Source organism: Temnothorax americanus, unplaced genomic scaffold, assembly GCF_048541705.1.
Source record: "Temnothorax americanus isolate GAGA-0224 unplaced genomic scaffold, ASM4854170v1 Scaffold27, whole genome shotgun sequence".
NCBI classification, from domain to species: domain Eukaryota; kingdom Metazoa; phylum Arthropoda; class Insecta; order Hymenoptera; family Formicidae; genus Temnothorax; species Temnothorax americanus.
The window spans coordinates 179899-198026 of NW_027509411.1; the positions used below are offsets into that span (position 1 = coordinate 179899).

Consider the following 18128-nt stretch of genomic DNA (forward strand, 5'->3'; position numbering starts at 1 on the left):
TTCGAAGCATTTGTATTATAGCATCAAATGGACCGCAGCCTAAATAAAGTAAAATTTGTTTAAATTTACTATAATTATTAATTGCTTACGAAATTTCAAGTTTTTTTTAGTATTTAATTAATATCTCACTATGGAAAAAATAAATCATCATTATGCAAATCTTTAAATTATTCTGTATATTTTTTTTATTATCGAAGAATTTCTAGAAATTGGCTATACAACTTAACGCGTGACGAATTTGGAAGGTGCGCATCTCTTGGAGTATCTTCAGGGTTGAACGGCCGGCGCTGATATGTTTATCCTGCGGGATACCGGTTAGCAAAAAGGGAGAAAAGAGTAAGACGCAAGTGTGCGAAAGGAGTGCTCTATTTGTGGCCATGGAATTTTTGTGCATTTTGGTTCTTCTCTCATTCACTGATCAGAAGGAACTTTGTTAACGTCACGAAGACGGAATTGTAAAAGTGAGTGTAAAATAGAACATAAAAAATTGCAAGTTTTACGCATAAAATATACTAGTAGAATAAGATCTACGCGAATATAACCCAAAAATTTCTAACTGACAGCAAGTTAACGCGTATAAAAAGATCACATTTATGAGTTATTTGAAATTGGAAATCTTAACTGTATCCACTTTATTTTATATGCAAATATCAATAATGATATATATGTATGATACAACAGATACAATATCTATGCACTACAAAGATATAGTAAAACAATTATATAAAAACATTTAAAACCTTCTTGACAATTTGTAAGTTTAAATAGAAAAAAAATACGCTGCGAATATTTTATAGATAATAAAACCATTAAATTAAATTAGCGGTATCGTTAATGTAATATTTTAATTATATGTATTGTGTATATTATCACGTAGTTGCGCTCAATAATTTACTTTTATTAATTTATTTCTCCACTATGCGGATGTACTCGACACTTTCGGCGTTTCCACGAAATTTTGACGAAGCACTACTTTTAATTTAAATAACAACTTTGCATACACGTTAAATAAAAAAACAAGATTAATAATATACAAATGTAATATGCATGTTTAATATATTCGATTTGACACATGTAAGACTCATATATAATTAGATGTAGAACTATTGAAGCTATTGCAAAGTTGTAATTAAAATCATAATAATAAAAATTCATTATTGATCATACGTAGCAGAATCAATATTTTCGATAAACATAACGCCACATGAAAAATAATATTTAAACACTTAAAAAGGCATTACGCGAATGTATAATAGCGTTTTTCACTGGCAGAACTGGTGCGCACTCAGTGCACATTAAAGCCGTTGTGTGTGTACACTGATTTAGTCTCTAATATTTAAAGTAAAATGCAAATATTTCGACTAATAAAATACTCAGTACATATTTTACTAAACAGTGCAATAAAGAATATTGAGGATTTCATGATTTAACCCGATTATATTAAACATACACTTTACGTTGGTTTGTGTACGACGGCTTTAATGTGCACTGAGTGCGCACCGGCTCTGCCAGTGAAAAACGCTATAAGTGCGTTCGCAGCTATATTGACACGACATATTCAAAACGCAATTATTAAAATGTGTTATTCTGTGGGTGGGATTTCGAAGGGATATTTACATGATGAAACATTTATGGATTCCGGCGAGATTCAATATTACTTTATCAGAAATGTTTCATAAATGTCGTTTGAGCAACGTTTGCGCACTTGCTGGTGCGGCAATGTTTGCGCATTAAAATGAATCATTTTCGCGAATGTACATACCACCCGCGCATTTTGCTTCTCCTTGCTTCTCGCGTGTAAAATAATAGAAGTCCGCGTTTCAAAGAGAGAAAGCAAACCAACTGATGAAGAGATGCAAATAATTAACTGCATCGTTCAGATGTAAACGGATTCGCTAATTAATCATTTAATTTGAACGATTAGTGAGACGCAGCTTGTGCACGATGAAAAGTGAAGCATCATCTGAGTGAGTTGCGAAATTTGCTTCGCGTATTAGTTTAACGAGCTCTTTACCTTGGGACGACAAAGAACGGTGCAGGAAGAGTTTTCACGCGCTACATCATTTGCGATAAATTTACATCCATGAATATTTTAACTGGAATATTTGACTCAAGAACCATGAATATTTAAATGTTTTTTTTCCATATAAAACAAAAATTAAATAAAACAAAAAATGCTTTATAACTTTGATAATATTTGAGTTTCAACGCTTTATTTAAATCCGTCTGACGAGCTTTTTGAAAATACATTGTACAATACATTTTTCTAGCAAAAATATTATTTTGCGAGAAGAAATGAGTTTTACTTATTGAATAGTGCACGATAGATTTTTACGTTCTTATTTACCTTCATTTTTAATACAACAATAATGATACTGACATTTATTTGACAAATTATTGATAGCCATACATACATAATAAAAACAAAATCTACATTTTGTAATTTATTAGTTAAAGATAATGAGAAATTAAAAAAATTGAATAAATCGAAAATATATATAGTTGAAGGTATTAAGGTATTAGGCGTCTCGCTACGTGCTAGTCATGTGACTGTTTGTAGGTTTTCACGTTCAGAAATATATTTCAGGCAATTTTTGCTAAGGGAAAAATAATTTTATGAATTATGGTGTAAAATTTCATACGTGCCAAAGTATGTTACTTTTTCCAAATTATGTGATTTTTCTCATTTGACTCCGTTTTGATCAGCTGATCATGCGAGTCGTCGAGAAAGGTTACAAGTGAGGTTACATCTCCTTTTCGATTGAATTTTGACAATTACTGAGAAAGGGTTTCAAAACGCATGACAGGGGTGTCAATTACTATCCAATTCGGCTAAGAAAGACGAGCCTCATAACCTGCAACTACAGTGATTAGCCAGCGGCTTGCCAAGTCTTCCCAACCTTACCTCGACCAAAAAATGTCTGCTCGATTACCGCATTTTCACTAAAATAAACTAAAAAATTAGCAGCGAAATCTCCGGTAAACTATATATTTTATGGTTGCATCGGATTCTTCGAAATCTAATGTACAAAAAGCAATGTTTTTTCTCACTTCATCTAATCGAAAAATGCGAAAAATATGTGATTGAAACCGTGATAGAGCCTTCTTTTTCTGGCCGTCTGTATGAAGTAATTCAAAATTTGTGATTTTCGAGATCGATTTTCTAGAGTAAATAGTCGGTAAGGAGCCACAGGAAAAATCGACTGCAAAGCTGATCATATAATTTGATATAAAATCCAAAATCGAAAACTTTATCTAATACATGCCCTGACGAGACGACTACCTTATATATATATATATATATATATATATATATATATATAAAATACCAAGGATATATGTATAATATATAAAAGCTTTACATTTATCGTACAATTGTTCTAATCAAAGAAATTATCTACAAAGTTAAATGTATGTAATGTAATATAATGTAATGCAGATATATTTTATATCATAATAATTTCTATTGTATAAACAGGTCCATAGGTATGAAGATAAGAATATCGTATCTGCTGTACTTATTTGGTTTAGTTAAGCCGCGATACGATAGCTTCACATATGGTATCAAGAAATGGCTGCTAACTTTTCCGACGGGGATGATGGGAGACGTGCGTTTATAGTTCTCGAGAACACATTACATCGACGAATGACACCTGTCTCTTTATGACCTCGTTGCTCATCGATCAGCCATCGATGTTGAGTTCTACAGCGATAAGCAATGGCAATGCTGGGCAGCGAAACGTGCCTAAGAATGACATTGCAGGATGGTTATCTGGAGTACTCGGAACGGCTTGAATATTCATTATTCGCGTTTCTTTCGTTCGATGCTCATCGATCACTCGGTGTCGCAAACGAAGCAACATAAATGATCGAGAGAGAGAAGGTGGCCGGCGGTAACGAGAGAATCCATACCTCCTTGCATATGTCTCGAACAATATGTATGTGCAACAATGGCCATTAATTACGAAGAGAAACGTGGTGCAGCGCAATAATCGTATCGTGTCCGTTTCATAAATGCGTTAAACAGTTTTAAAGTCTGAACTATCGTCTTATACAGTTCCAACAAAAATTAATCTGCATTATTAACGCATTTAAAATGCATTAATATCATTCGATTTTTTAAATTTTTCTATAAAGATTTATATATGTCGTTTGTATATGTCGTCGACAAAATAAATCCTGATGAATATCAAAATTGCGAGGTGGCGCATTGCATGCTAATATCACATTACCTCCAAATTTTTCCGATGACTTTAAATCGATAGATCGCATTTTAAGTGTTATGATTGTCGCACCAATGGATTTAAATCGATGACACGATTCGGCGCATCGCATCAGCCGCATCGTGTTAAGAAATCCTCCGCGCGAGGTGCACGCGAGTTTGACCGCGTGTGCATGATGATACGGAGAGAAAGAAAGAGAAAGAGAGAGGGAGAGAGAGAGAGAGGTGCACACACACTGTTATCCTTGGACAGGTTTACAAGATTTTTTAGCCTGAGGCACGCATCTGGGCAACCCGATCGCACGACTCGCAAGATAGACGAACATCGAATTATTGCATTCTAGACTAAATGGTAACTAAATATTCTACATGTGTATTTGCACATACGTGCTTGCGAATATAAATCCATTTAATTCGAACAGAATTTATAATTTCACAATGTAGAAATATTATGTGTATTAAAAGGATCTCGTTTACGAACTAATCGGAAAGATAATGTGAGATAATAAATATCAGAGCTAATAATAATAATTATTATTTAATAATTATAATCTATTTTTTTTAATTTTTTATATAAATATCAGTCTTACGAATAATATTATACTACAGTTTAAAATTGAAAAGAGTGTAATTGTTATTGTATCGTAAATATGGAGCTGGATCGGCCAATATTTATTCTACTTACTTTCATTTAACATGTATACCAAAGTATATATGTGTATGTATATAATTACGACAATAAACAGTTCGTGACAAAAGACGAAGAGCGGCAAAATACGTGTGATGAAATCACTGTGCAATAATATTGACTGATACAGACACCGGCTTGTTCTTTCCCCGGTGTTTATATTGCCACGAGCGCTTTTAGCTACGCCTGGCGTGAACGCCCGCAAGGCTTTCTGACGGGCAATCATCGATTCACGCTGGGAAGCGGAATGATCTCGTGGCTGTCAGGAGGTGATAAAAGTTACGCGGTATGGTGATTTCCCCTTAATGATCGCTTCGAGAAACCCAAGACGGGATTGTAAGGTGAGAATGAAAATATCTAATGCTGCTTTGTTCCAGGAAAATGCCATTGCACATCTATCTTTCACTGATCAATTTCGTTCAATATTATTAGTGTACAAATTGATTAACAACAATTTTTTTAATAAACTTGTATATTTTTCTTCCAATAAATAATTTTAATTAATGCAAATAATATTATTAAAAAGTAGTTTATTAGTCTTTGTGTAAATAAGTGAAATTGATGCCCTCATAATGTCATAATAAACATTTATTATTAATTAGTTACTTTTTTTATAGAAATTGATTTGAGTTATTTATATTAATATATATAGATAGTTAATGTGATAAATTTCATCAGAATAATTATCTTTACCGACAATTATACATAATCACTAAAAAAATACTAATTTGCATTATCTTTACCAATTGGATACTAGAGATTATTCATAATTACCAATGAATATGATAAATAAAAGTAATCAAAATTTAATAAATTTAACAAAATTTAATAAAATTAAATTTATTAAAAATTATTGGTAATTATATACATAATTGCCAGTAATTGTGCATAATTGTTAAATCAATCAAATTTGTGGTAACGGTAGATATTAATTAAATCTTGAAAATTATAAAAATTCTGAATACATTTGTAAAGGGTTGGGAACGTCCCTACAAAACGCCTTGCAACCCTGAGGGGAGTCAATAAATATATATATCTTATAAAAATTCTGAATTTCTTTGTTAAACTTTAATAATACATTGTATTTATTGTAGTTAGCTAAAACAAAACTTTCCTAATTACAAAGACTGTTTCAGAGATTTTTAAAGTTACATATTTTTAAAGGTACGTACATATATATACTTGCGCAGAAAATTTTGCAAAAGTCAAGTTTTACGATCGCGTTGGATCAATCAGATTAATTAACCCTTTAGGGTTTCAAGCTCGGATTACAGAGAGCTTGAAACTCTAAACCATTTATCTGAATACTTTTAATCCACGTGTCCACACATGTGTTGAGAGCCGTTGCATGCGCGCAAAGAAATCCGCCGTCGTGCACTGACAATCCCAATAATTGTACGCAACAGAGGAACGCGGTACGTGCGAGATAATTAATTGATCGATTAATTAAACGGCTCGCGGCTCGTCTTTGAACGACGACGCGTCCGCGCCGGCCTTATTCCGTCGACCATCGCGCTCGATCGTACATCATCGCGCGGACGCGGTGCGTCGCTCATTCCTCGTAAATATAGTAATTCAGCGACACACGTTAGCGGCATCCGTATATTTACGCGTCGCGGTTCATTCACTACATGCCTCCCGTGACGCGACGAGTAATCGCGCCTGGATGTACTTCGCGAGTTTGAATTATTCGACCCTCGCGGATATGCGAGTATCACATCATCTATTTCTATGGATGAATCTTGCCTCCGCATATCAGTGCTTTCGTTAATTTTTTGATAAAAGGACTAGCAAAATAACATTCTTGATTGAAGCAATCTATATCGCCTTGATTAAAATTGAATTAAATCTTTTTGAAAACACACGTTTGTTATAAATATACATAAAGATATTTTTTATATTATTATTTTACTTACTTCTTTAATTAACTTATAAAATATAAATGCAAGTTGTCTACAGAAACATTTGATTCTTTCGTATAAAGAGTATCTGCTCAATCTGTATCGATTTAATTTTAGTATATAAATACTTTTTATATGTCTCATATGAATATTTTTATAATTTTCTCTACTTGCTTTACAAACTCTATTTTATTTACAACAGAAGTTCTCTGTCTGCAATGACGCATGACCTTTATTTCTCACAAAAAATGCGACTTAAACAATATCTAAATCTAAAATTCTTGTGATGAACTTATTCTACGTAATGCCTAACATTCTATCATATTTTAAATTCAGTCTGACCGAATTAGACTAATAAGTCTAACTTCGAATGAAACTATTTGAGAACATCGGAGGAGGTTCTGAATTCCGTGTTCATTAACATAAAGATTGATTATCTTATACCACATTTCCATAAATTTTCAATCATGTATTCCAAGTCGGAAGTTTATCTCATACTCACCCCGAATGATGTCTGGCGTACGTAGGGACGGTTGTAGTAATCGGCGGAAAGCCTTGCGCGCCTATCTCTCTTGGCTGATGCTGACGATGATTGCTATGATAACCCGCGTACGCTATCGCCCTGGTACCACCGTTCTCCACCATCGCCACGGCACCATTGAACTTTTGTTCCAGCATCCGTTGCCCCGATGCCGAATTTATCTGTTGCGGTGATCTCGTCGTGGAAACCTGTGGCCGTGGCGTCAATGTGCTTCTCGCGGTAGTAGTTGTCTCTCGGACGACGAGTTTGTCATCAAGGCGATCGTGCCTAGCGTGGGGCAGTCTGTCGCGATACCAAAGTGGCCAAACAATTCTGTGGCTGCGCGAGGGTATCCCATGATGATCCTCCAACGACGGTAGAACGGAGCTCGTTGTGGCCGCGATAAGCAAGCTCGCCAGCAGTATCTTCAGGGTCATCGTTCGGCTATTAAAAAACTTATAACGACTGCGCGATGTCCTGTATAATACCAACAACTGTACGAGCCGTCACATCCTCAACGGCCGCGGTGGACGCGTCAAGTTCGCGACAGGCTCGACGGATATCCGGATGTGAGATCCTCCACGGGCAGCTGAGAGGCACTACTGGAGAGCACTACCCAACCAGACGTACGAAGCAGGGCCCACGTGCTTCAGCTGCACCAACCCCACCATGAATCTCTTTTTCTCCGTCTCGTTCCTTCTCCCTGGTGTTTCTCTCTTTTTCCCGTTGCCACATTTACTCACCGCATTCGCTTGTGGCCCGGTCTGCCCGGATTCTCTTTTCTCCCTTTCTCCTTTCCATTCTCATGCTGTAGCGGCTGTCTGTTCTCCTGGTACCCCACCAAGTTCTTCGTTAACCACCTACGTATCCTTCCGCGACGGCCTGTGCACGGAAAGAGCCGCGTTCCTCTCGTAGTTGCTATCTTTACGAGCGATAACACTATTCTGAACAAAGCTCTCGCGCCGGCTGCGAAGATATCGCGATTCAAAAACGGATATGGGTCGTATATGACTCACATGCGGCTTGCAAATTCCACTATTGCCGGAACAAAGTCTGCGATGATTAACGGGGATGAGGTAAACGCATGAACGCTATGGTCTTTTAGTTGCACGACACATTCTTTGAAAAAGAAGGAAAGATATCGGTTATATCGTTCCACGATACTTAAGAATCTTGTATTTAAAAATCAGTAATTATAAAATTCTACAATCTTCAAGACGCCATATCTCCCGATTTGAGACATTATGTTTAACACGTTAATAAGTAAAGTTTTTATTTAATAAAACTACAAAGGAGAACCACAACAGAAAAATATTATGAAAGAATTAAAGTGCAAAATCAGAAAATAGGCTAATAAATTAAAAATAAAACGTTTATTAAAATAAAATATGAAATACATAACAGTATGAGCAAAAATACTTTTTAGATTAGTATCATATTTAATGATGTAGCTAGAACAACAACATTCAACATATGAGTAGCTTGGAAATAATTAAATGCAATGCGATATACAACAATTAGTCATAACCAGAAACCACAATATCGTTGATATAATGATCAATGCGCTATGCATAATCTACGTTGCCAGCCTTTGTATCACCCATGACCTATGTTATATGCGGCCTCATTAATATGAAAGAAAGTAAACCGCAAAACCATAAAATAAAATAAAAGACTAAATATTAACAAACTAATATCTGCATAGAGACAACATAATAAATATTAATATATGTAGATATAAGAAGATATTCTTTAAGAAAAACATTTTTGCGTTTCTATCTTTTCAATCATCAATAACTAAATAACATAGCTTTTACAATTCTTACAATTACTAAATTCTTCATTTTTATAAAATTCTGATTAAAAAATTATTAATTTAAAATTATACATAGAAATATATATTATAGAGTAACAGAATCTATAAAATGAACAACGACGTTTCTTTGTTTTCTAACAATCATCAGCTGTATATTGAAGAGTAGAAGATTACGCAAAGATTATGTTGAAACGCTTGGTTCTTTTAAAGCAAAACCAGCAGCGTCGGACGAATTGCACCAGAACAGCGGTCGATTTTGCAATGCTGTGAAGCTGGAAGTTACGCGCATTAGAAGTCCCTCTGTGCCATTCTCGAATCACTTCAAGTAACGCCACGATGTTACTTGAGACCAAGGTCAGTAGTGCAGTGGCTGGAAATGCAAGGTCTTTGTTACCTTTTTGCTCGTTACTTACTGAGGACGAACCGAAAGGATTGGAATAAATGCACGGATCATCGTCACGTTATTGCCCATTAGGAGAGCATGAACCACAAAGCTTAAAAGCACATCGCGACCGAGATAAATCAATGTAGCAGAATAACATACCGTGACGTTCGTTCTCGCAAACACGATATACCCTTCCTATCCACTCATGATTTCTCGAATAACTTTATCATATAACTATGATGAAATAAAAGCAAAAACTGTCTAAAAAAGGAAACATATTTCAGAATAAAAACGTAAATTTTAGAAGAAAGCGAGAAAAGAATTTGATACTTGAATCAGTATTATAAATTGCGATTATGTATTCTTTGAATTTTTTGTGTTTTGTTATACTTTCTATTTAAGAGTCATGAATGTAGTATGTGATGATTTAAATGCGAAGGACACGATAAAGCCAAAGTAATGTTTCATTCAGACAGTGCCGGTGAACTCGAATGAAATGTTTATGATTAATGCTGCCGACACTGCCGACACTGTAGGAATGTTAATCGAGCTCACGGCGATCGCAAAAGTATCTTTCTTTTCATGCGTATACGTTGTTCTTTTCTCGGTGCGTATGATAAGCCTCGTTATCGAGATATCGTAGACGTTCTCTCATTAATTATCGTTCACCCGCTTTATTTTGCCGATAATTTGTCGGCAGTCCAACCGGTTCGTCCTCACAATCAATTGCAGGCTCATCGAAATGCGCGCAAGTAATCACGATGTTGGTAAACGATTAGTTATTTCCATAATTTGCTTTAGGCTGCACTCCCAAGTTACGACTGAATCTCCACATGATCGTTATCTAAAAATTAGTTGGAATTTGATCACAAATACTAGTTTTATGGATTAATTTTTAAAATTTACTTAATTGAGATTTTTTATTGTAAAAGATCTTCAAGAGATCTGCATCGTTGAAATTTATTATTCCAGCTTTCTGTTATTTTCGTCTTTGCGATTGGATTATTAGGTATGTTTATAAGAAAAGCACTCTGCTGAAATGAATAAGCGCGCGCATCTCAGCAATATCTTTCATAAAGTACAGAAAATTTCACTCTGTAGAGAGAAATAATATTATTGTAAATTGCTAAAATCACAACAACATCATAAATCTTGTCTTGAGAGAAAACTTCAAAACATACCCGGGAATTAACCATATGATTAGTAAGTTGATGTGATAATATAATAATAAATCGAAGCTTATGTGATAATATTGATATGAAAGTTGATATGAAAGACAATAAACTGATTGATTATATGACAATAAGAGATTTAATCATGTAACAATAAGTTATTGCTCGTGCTTGTGTGCTGTTGTGTTATGGAAGATTAATGAAAAACTGTATATATACAATATATTCCCATTTCAGTCTAATAAATTTACCAATGACAAGAATATGAGCTTAGAACAATCGTTATAAAATTGCAATAAAATAAAAAAACTCTAATAACTTTTCTTTATTTCTTTTTGTCTTGATAAAAAATCAAAATTAAAATTTATAGTTTGTTTTCTATATAGTTGTTATCTATGTGGAATTGGTTTGTGGAATTAATTTTCTATAAATCTCTTTCTATCATATTTATAATGTTCTGCAATTATTTTACGTTACCAGTTATATCGATGCAATCTTCGAATGCAAATTTAACAAGGAATAATTTCGCGAATCATAATCTTTATATCTCGAGGCACGTATGTCAATAATAGATGATCGATTAGTAACAAAGCGCAGCTTCCGTCGCGAAAGCAAACTATCGAAGGAGTTAATCAAACACCACTTATATTGAACGTGAAATGTAATAAATTGCTTTATTTTTACATATAAATAAATATAATTAGTATCTAATATACATCACATTGATATTTTATTTATCATAATGTTTAAAGATATTTGCAATTTATTGCATTTTATGCGCTCCATAATTGTGAACGGAAGAGTAAAGTACAGATTAATTAGAATTAACTATGTTTTGAGGTGCACGAATACTGCTCAATACGGCATATTTCAATATTGTTCGCTATTTGTCAAGGCGACATCAATCATTTTCCTGATATATGATACTGACACAATGTGATGTTTCAATATGCAGTTTCTAATACTTTTTAATTTCTTTACACCCGATACATGACGCAAACACGAACACATACATCAGACTCAGGTCACGTATCCAGGTTTTGACCTACTGACACGATCCAGTGACGTCACGGGAGACGGGAGAGCAGAAGGACGACAAAAGGGTGGCAAGGCCTGCGTAGGTGGAGCCTCAATTTGACGAAGGAATAACTTTCCTCGGTACGCTCAAGTGATAGGGATAATGCAAAGACAAAGGATATAAATGTTCACTGCAAAGTATGTAAGACAAGAAAATTTTTATGTGAGCATTTTTACTTAATATACTTAAATAATTTAATTCAATTGTAAAATAAACCGTAAATCCTTTAGTGCCATTTTTAATTCCTTTAATGCCACTTTTAAGTAATATATAATCTATCTTATTCAATTTTTTAAATGTGTATATTTTACTTGTACCTTAAAATCCATATCATATTTAACGCAGAAAGAAACTTTTGAGAAATGAAAGAAGTATATAGAATTGAAGAAACTGATATTAATCCATGTGGTTTGTAAATGTTATTAATTACGTTATAAGAGCTACTTTGGGTGCGTTGCACTTAACGCTCGCAACGCTCGTGGAATTATTTCATCTTTGTACTGTTTATCAAATATTAAACAAGGACAAAATGATACTCGCGAGCGTTAAGTGAAACGCACTCTTTATAATCTGTAAAGGAATTTTATAAGACATTATGGTTTTTACTCATGTATTTTGCAAACGAATACGTTTATCGAAAAAAATAGTTTTAATTAAAAAAAAAACATAAATTATTTATTTTTTGTAATCTAAATTTTTTGTACAATATCTACATTGCAGTATTTATTTTTTTTATCGTTTAGTGCGATTGATTAAATTATTCTAAAAAGAGAAATTATATATCATCATCGGAATTCTGTATTTAGGTTTCTATGCAAAAATAGGATATGTGGTTTATATCACATTATTGATATAAGTCATTACGCATTAATAATTGTGAAAAGCTTAATCCTCACACACACAAACGAAATTTCGCTATATTCCACTCGTGTCACGATCGACTAATCGCCACGCTTGTTAGCTAACGTCAGACAATCGTCCAAGAGCGGCGCCATCCTTTGTCTAAATTCTCGCGCTCTTCCGCTTCGCTTCATATGTTATTTTACAACATTTTGTAGCCTGTTTACTTGTGTTTTTGATAGAATTTTTCCGCGTAAGCAAAATCACCGAATTCGCCGCGATCTCTTCCCCAAGGAAACCGACGGAAAGCTCAAAACCGAAAGATGTGATAGATCATCGTGACGGAAAGTCTCCATCATTCAAGAGTCGTCGAAGTCGGATCGGTGACAGCTTCCTGGTTAGGCTCATCGTCGTTCAGGCATCCTCATTCATTTTGATAACTGGCGACGATCCTGTTCCCGTCGTCGGACTGTCATCACGACGCGACGAACGTACGTGAGAGTCACTGCATCAGCAGTGAATGCGAATCTTTGGGGTGGAGATCGAAGAGATACATCAGGTGGAAGATTTAAACTAATTGTAGACATCAAAGTACGTGTTAACTGTATATCATTGACACATGATTAAATTATCATTAAATCAATTATATATAATCAAGAATTTTCTAGTATTTGCATATATGTATTTCTTATTATCACATTTTAAAATATATTTTAAAGAGATAAAATATTTATTACATAAGATTTATATTATTAACTACTTCTCCTTTCTAGATTCTTCATATTATATGAAGTATTAAATTTTATTTTTGACAAAAATATCAAAATATCTCGTTATTCTCCGGATTATACACACGCTATTAAAACTCTGGAAATAAAGTTTAAAAATAGATACATAAACAACAAAATCTTATTTTTTAGTTTGTTTAATTTAATAGAAATATTTAAAAACATAAGTTGATGAATTTTTAATTTTTTTTACATAATTATTTGAAGAGAAAATAATTAAAATTAAGGGAAAAAATTGAAACACTTTATATTTTCGTTAAAATTGCATATGACATGGCAGAAACATTTCACAGTAGAGAAGCACATTCACTACTACATGCGCAACGTATAAACGCGGATCACATGTCCTTCCGGTTCAGTAAGCGCTTCCTCGAAATGTCTCTTCACATAAACCACCTCCGCATATTTTAACGAACAATTTATAAGATTTATGTTACGTATTTGCAAGCAGAATATCGTATTTCCTATCTGTCTCGCGGAAACGCATGACTCACCTTGACATCATATAGCGGAATATCTATATTTCTTCGGCAGCACTTGACTTTACCTTTGCAATTTTTTCATCGATTTTTCTGCTGCGTCAGACATTGTGGATTTTTCTGCTGTACAGCTTAAATGTGTAACATGTCAACATACACGTCTACCTTCTACTAATTCTGTGCTCTTCCGCTCCAGAACTGATCGAAACACACGAAATGTTTCAGTACCATTTATTTTATCGTCAAAAAATGTTTCCCTCACCCTTCCATTCGTATAAGGCTCGTGTTTCGTATTCGATAAGAATTGAATCTTTACTTTTGTATTTAATTGAGCCGCTACAGTCGGCATTATAACTGTGTTAAATTATTGATGTATATCGATTTACGTATTACCAATGTTTCATTTCTCTTTCTCCTTCCTTCTAGAATAAATATCTACCTGTCGATACTTATACATTTGCTTCCTGAGCGACATTAATTCTAATTTGTTTCTCTTGCGCTCTTTTACTTTAACAGTTTAACTGAATCCCTCAACTGTCGAAATACAGAAAGTATGCGGTGATCAGTTGAAGATAATTTAAAATCAATTTAATTTTGCAGATCATATTATTTTTATTGATTTCAGATTTTATCGCCATCTTTTGCGAATCAGCGTTCACGGCAATTCTATGTTTCGGATAGTCGACCCACCCCCCAATTTCAGGCAGAGCGCCAGCGAGTGGATCTATAAGGTACAGTCTTGACAGTAAAAACGTGCGGTCAATGCGAAATTTACCCCGGAGGTCTCTGCCAAATGGGTCACTCCGGTTGGAAAGAAGAGAGAGAGAGAGAGAGAGAGAGAGAGAGAGAGAGAGAGAGAGAGAGAGAGAGAGAGAGAGAGAGAGAGAGAGAGAGAGAGAGAGAGAGCGAAGGTTACGACGACGACGGAGATGTCGCGGAGCCATAAAAGTCGAAACGCTGTCCAACACGAGTGAACGTGTTCGGGACGTAGTGGCTCTAAGCGAATTACCTGAGATCCACACGTGGATCTCAAGGTGCGCAACCTTGAAAAGCTACGATGGCCGTGAGATCGATCGTCCGGCCGCACGATGGTTTCTCGTGCGATCTTGAAACCAGTGTCAATAAGAAGTCGCACAAATCACCTATCGACTTCAAAATGTCGCGACATTATTTCATCAACGACTTATCCACAGACAATTTTTCTTTTCATTATAAGATATTATATAAGATATTATTAATAAGTGATTGCATAAAACTTTATAATATACTTTGATTTAAATGAAAATGTAAATGAGTTAGTTAGAATCCACATTGTAGCAATTATCAAATCGTAACAATTAATAATATACTCAACTATTCGTGAACTTCGTTGTGGTTTAAAATAACTTTTGACTTCAAATTTATGATATGACATCGCATGTTGATCGTCACTCTCTTCTGCTCTAGATTTATACCGCGTTTTTCAGGTCTATGATGTGCTACGGAAAAGCCTTTTATATAAAATGTTTTTATTTTTAAAGTGATTATTACATTATATAATTGTGCGATATCATATTGCAAGTAATACAAAATAAACATTAGTTGTTGCAGAACAATTCTTTACTTTTTTATCAATAATAGCATGATAAGATCAGTTTTACGTCGAAACAAATTGTTATTAGAGTTTGGTTAATTATATTCGTTAAATAATTATTTTAATATAATGTTTTTAAATAATAAAAATAATAGTTTTTAATCACTATAAAATTATTAAAATTACTATTAATCTTATCATTGAAAACTTATTATGATCTCCTATTTAGGCATGAGTTGTGGTTATATAATTCAATTTTGTGAATTTATCCTAAGGAAATTAATTAGTGAGATGCGATTTTAAAGTCTTTAGACTTTAATAAGTCCCACTTGACTAATTAATTTCCTCAAAAAAGAAAATACTTTAGTAAAAAATCATGAGACGCTTGTTAATTAATTAATTTTTTGAATATCAATTAATTTTTTTCATTATTTTAATAAAACAAAGGAAAAGTTATTAATGATGCAATACCACTTTACAATAATCTATTTTGATAATGTATTTTTAAATTATATTGGATTATTCCAAAACAATTTTGACATTTACTTATTTGCCCTTAGATGTTCTTTCTTTGGTCGAGGGAGCCAACCCCGGATCCCAGAGCCGGTCCATGGTTCGCCTGGTTTGCGACGGCTGTTCTGTTGTGGCGTTGTCGACGTCGCATCACCAGAGCGATTTTGGGCATCTCGCCGCTGAGATTGCTAAAGAGACGCGCCGCCGGTCTAGCAATCAATCAAAAGATGATGCTGAAGCAGCAGAAGAGACACAGCCTGGCCCAGCTAAACAAGCATAAGGCTGCCGGCATGCGGCGAGCAAAGCGATTGTGCACCGGCGACGGTCCGCACGTGTCCGGCAGTATGTCCATGATACAAGCTGGACCACAGATCCACTACAGAGTCACCAGGAGCGGCAGAATTTATGGCAAATACCCGAATAAGACCGCCATTCCAAACGGCAGCATCGAAGAAAGCCATTGACGTCATGTCATGTTAAAATTGTCAAACTCTCAGCTACTGTTTTTGTCCCTGTATAAATCCCGTGATCGTCATTGTCGTCGTTGTAGTCGACATAATTTCATACTCTTTGAAAAGAAATAATCGTTCAAATAAATGCTTCATAATTATATTCTTATTTTTGGCATAAATTTTTTTTATAAAAAAAAGGCTATATATATATATATATATATATATATATATAAATTCTTTTTAAATATTGTCTATACAAAAGAGAAATATGCATTATGGTAATTTTTCCGCGCTTTTTAAGAATCGAATAGTAGAATTATTGCTAATTATTACCATGTTGCACATATTCCACAAGGTTTAAGATCAACACTAAAACTTGGTTTGACTATATCCGCTATTTTTGTTATTGCACAAAATGTAATAATATAACGCAATTATATAACGCAAATGTATGTTTCGTGCGAAAGTAAATAATTGCGATATCTTGTTTAATATGTTCATTCAAGATGTATTTTCTTTGATATTCAAAGAAATCTCTCCATAAAAAAATCTTATTTCGTCCGTTTTTACGTCTTTGACATAATTTGCATATACAAAGTGCAAGACCTTGTAATAAAGAGGTCATCATGCCGCTTAACGTTTTGGATTCCGCGTTCATCTCTTTTGTCGACCAACCACAAATCAATAAGAGCTGGTTGCGTTTAGGGCGCCTATTGCGTTTATACAGAGTGTCCCAGTTTTTCCAGATGCTTCCTTTCAATTACGGATATTTTAATCAATATAGATATATTTTTTCTTAATATTAAGGAATCAATAGTTAAAAAACTCTAGTAATTAAAAAAAATTTTTACACATTAATACTTCATGCACTGATGTATTTATATATTTCCTTTTTACTTTTAGGAAAAAAGTTGCGTTTTTAACGTAATCTAGTTTCTATATTCTACAAAAGTTTAAACAAACAAATTTTAACTGAGACATATCTTTTCGCTTGCACGTTTAACTTAAATTTAAATTTTTTAACTCATTCAATTGGAATGATGGAACGTCTAAAAACGTCTTTCCCTAAGTTGTCTCGCAAGCGATGTTTCGCGGAAAAGCGCTCGTTGGCACAGCCCAAGTAACAATGAAATGCTGCAGAACTTTCGTATCAGAGATGTGCCAATTTGAGCGGCACAATGCCCGCGGTTTCAGAATGAGCAAACGTATGGAACGTGTGCGTCGTCGAACAGAATGGTACGTAACTATGCCAAATTTAATCATTCAGTAGCAGGGCTACGTCACTGACATTGGGGGCTGTACTCATTGCTTGTTGCTGTTCTAAACATTCAGCAGGCTATTTGTAACCTAATTTAATTGTATTAAATTCTTCAGGTATACCTTTCCTTCTCTATATGTATAAAAATATATCGTATCTTTCTCTTTAATTCTAATTTTCTAAATTTTAGAAGTTTATATATTTATATATAACATAAAGTATATAAAAATACACACATTGCATACAATTAAATATATTATTCTCAAAATATTACTTTTGTACAGCTAAATAGAGAGAGTCTCTCATATCATTTTAAATTATTTTAAAAAAACTTTATTACTATATTGATGTCTTTCTTTACGTACCACGGTATTAAAAAAACCACGCTTTATAATATTAAAATATAACTGCAATAATAATTATTTTGGTATCTTGATACATAT

General features: G+C 34.0%; 2 protein-coding genes across 8 annotated transcripts in view; one reads left to right on the forward strand and one right to left on the reverse strand.

Annotated features, from left to right (window-relative positions):
* The window catches only part of Slow (epidermal growth factor-like protein slowdown), a 23475-nt gene extending 15554 nt beyond the window's left edge, over positions 1–7921 (reverse strand). For all 7 annotated transcript variants that reach the window (XR_013257480.1, XR_013257481.1, XM_077409699.1 and 4 more), the window contains exon 1: positions 7314–7921. Coding sequence is in view for 5 of the 7 variants with exons in the window: in XM_077409699.1 (XP_077265825.1) it covers positions 7314–7768 (455 nt within the window). In the remaining 2 variants the exon portion in view is untranslated. The remainder of the gene's footprint in view (positions 1–7313) is intronic.
* LOC143899410 (uncharacterized) lies at positions 3560–16607 on the forward strand. The gene is made up of 6 exons (XM_077409703.1): positions 3560–5251; positions 9358–9501; positions 11723–11862; positions 12865–13213; positions 14515–14620; positions 16023–16607. Exons 5-6 carry the CDS (start codon positions 14558–14560, stop codon positions 16437–16439), a joined length of 480 nt encoding a protein of 159 aa, XP_077265829.1. The 5' UTR covers positions 3560–5251; positions 9358–9501; positions 11723–11862; positions 12865–13213; positions 14515–14557; the 3' UTR covers positions 16440–16607.
* Positions 16608–18128: the final 1521 nt, after the last annotated feature.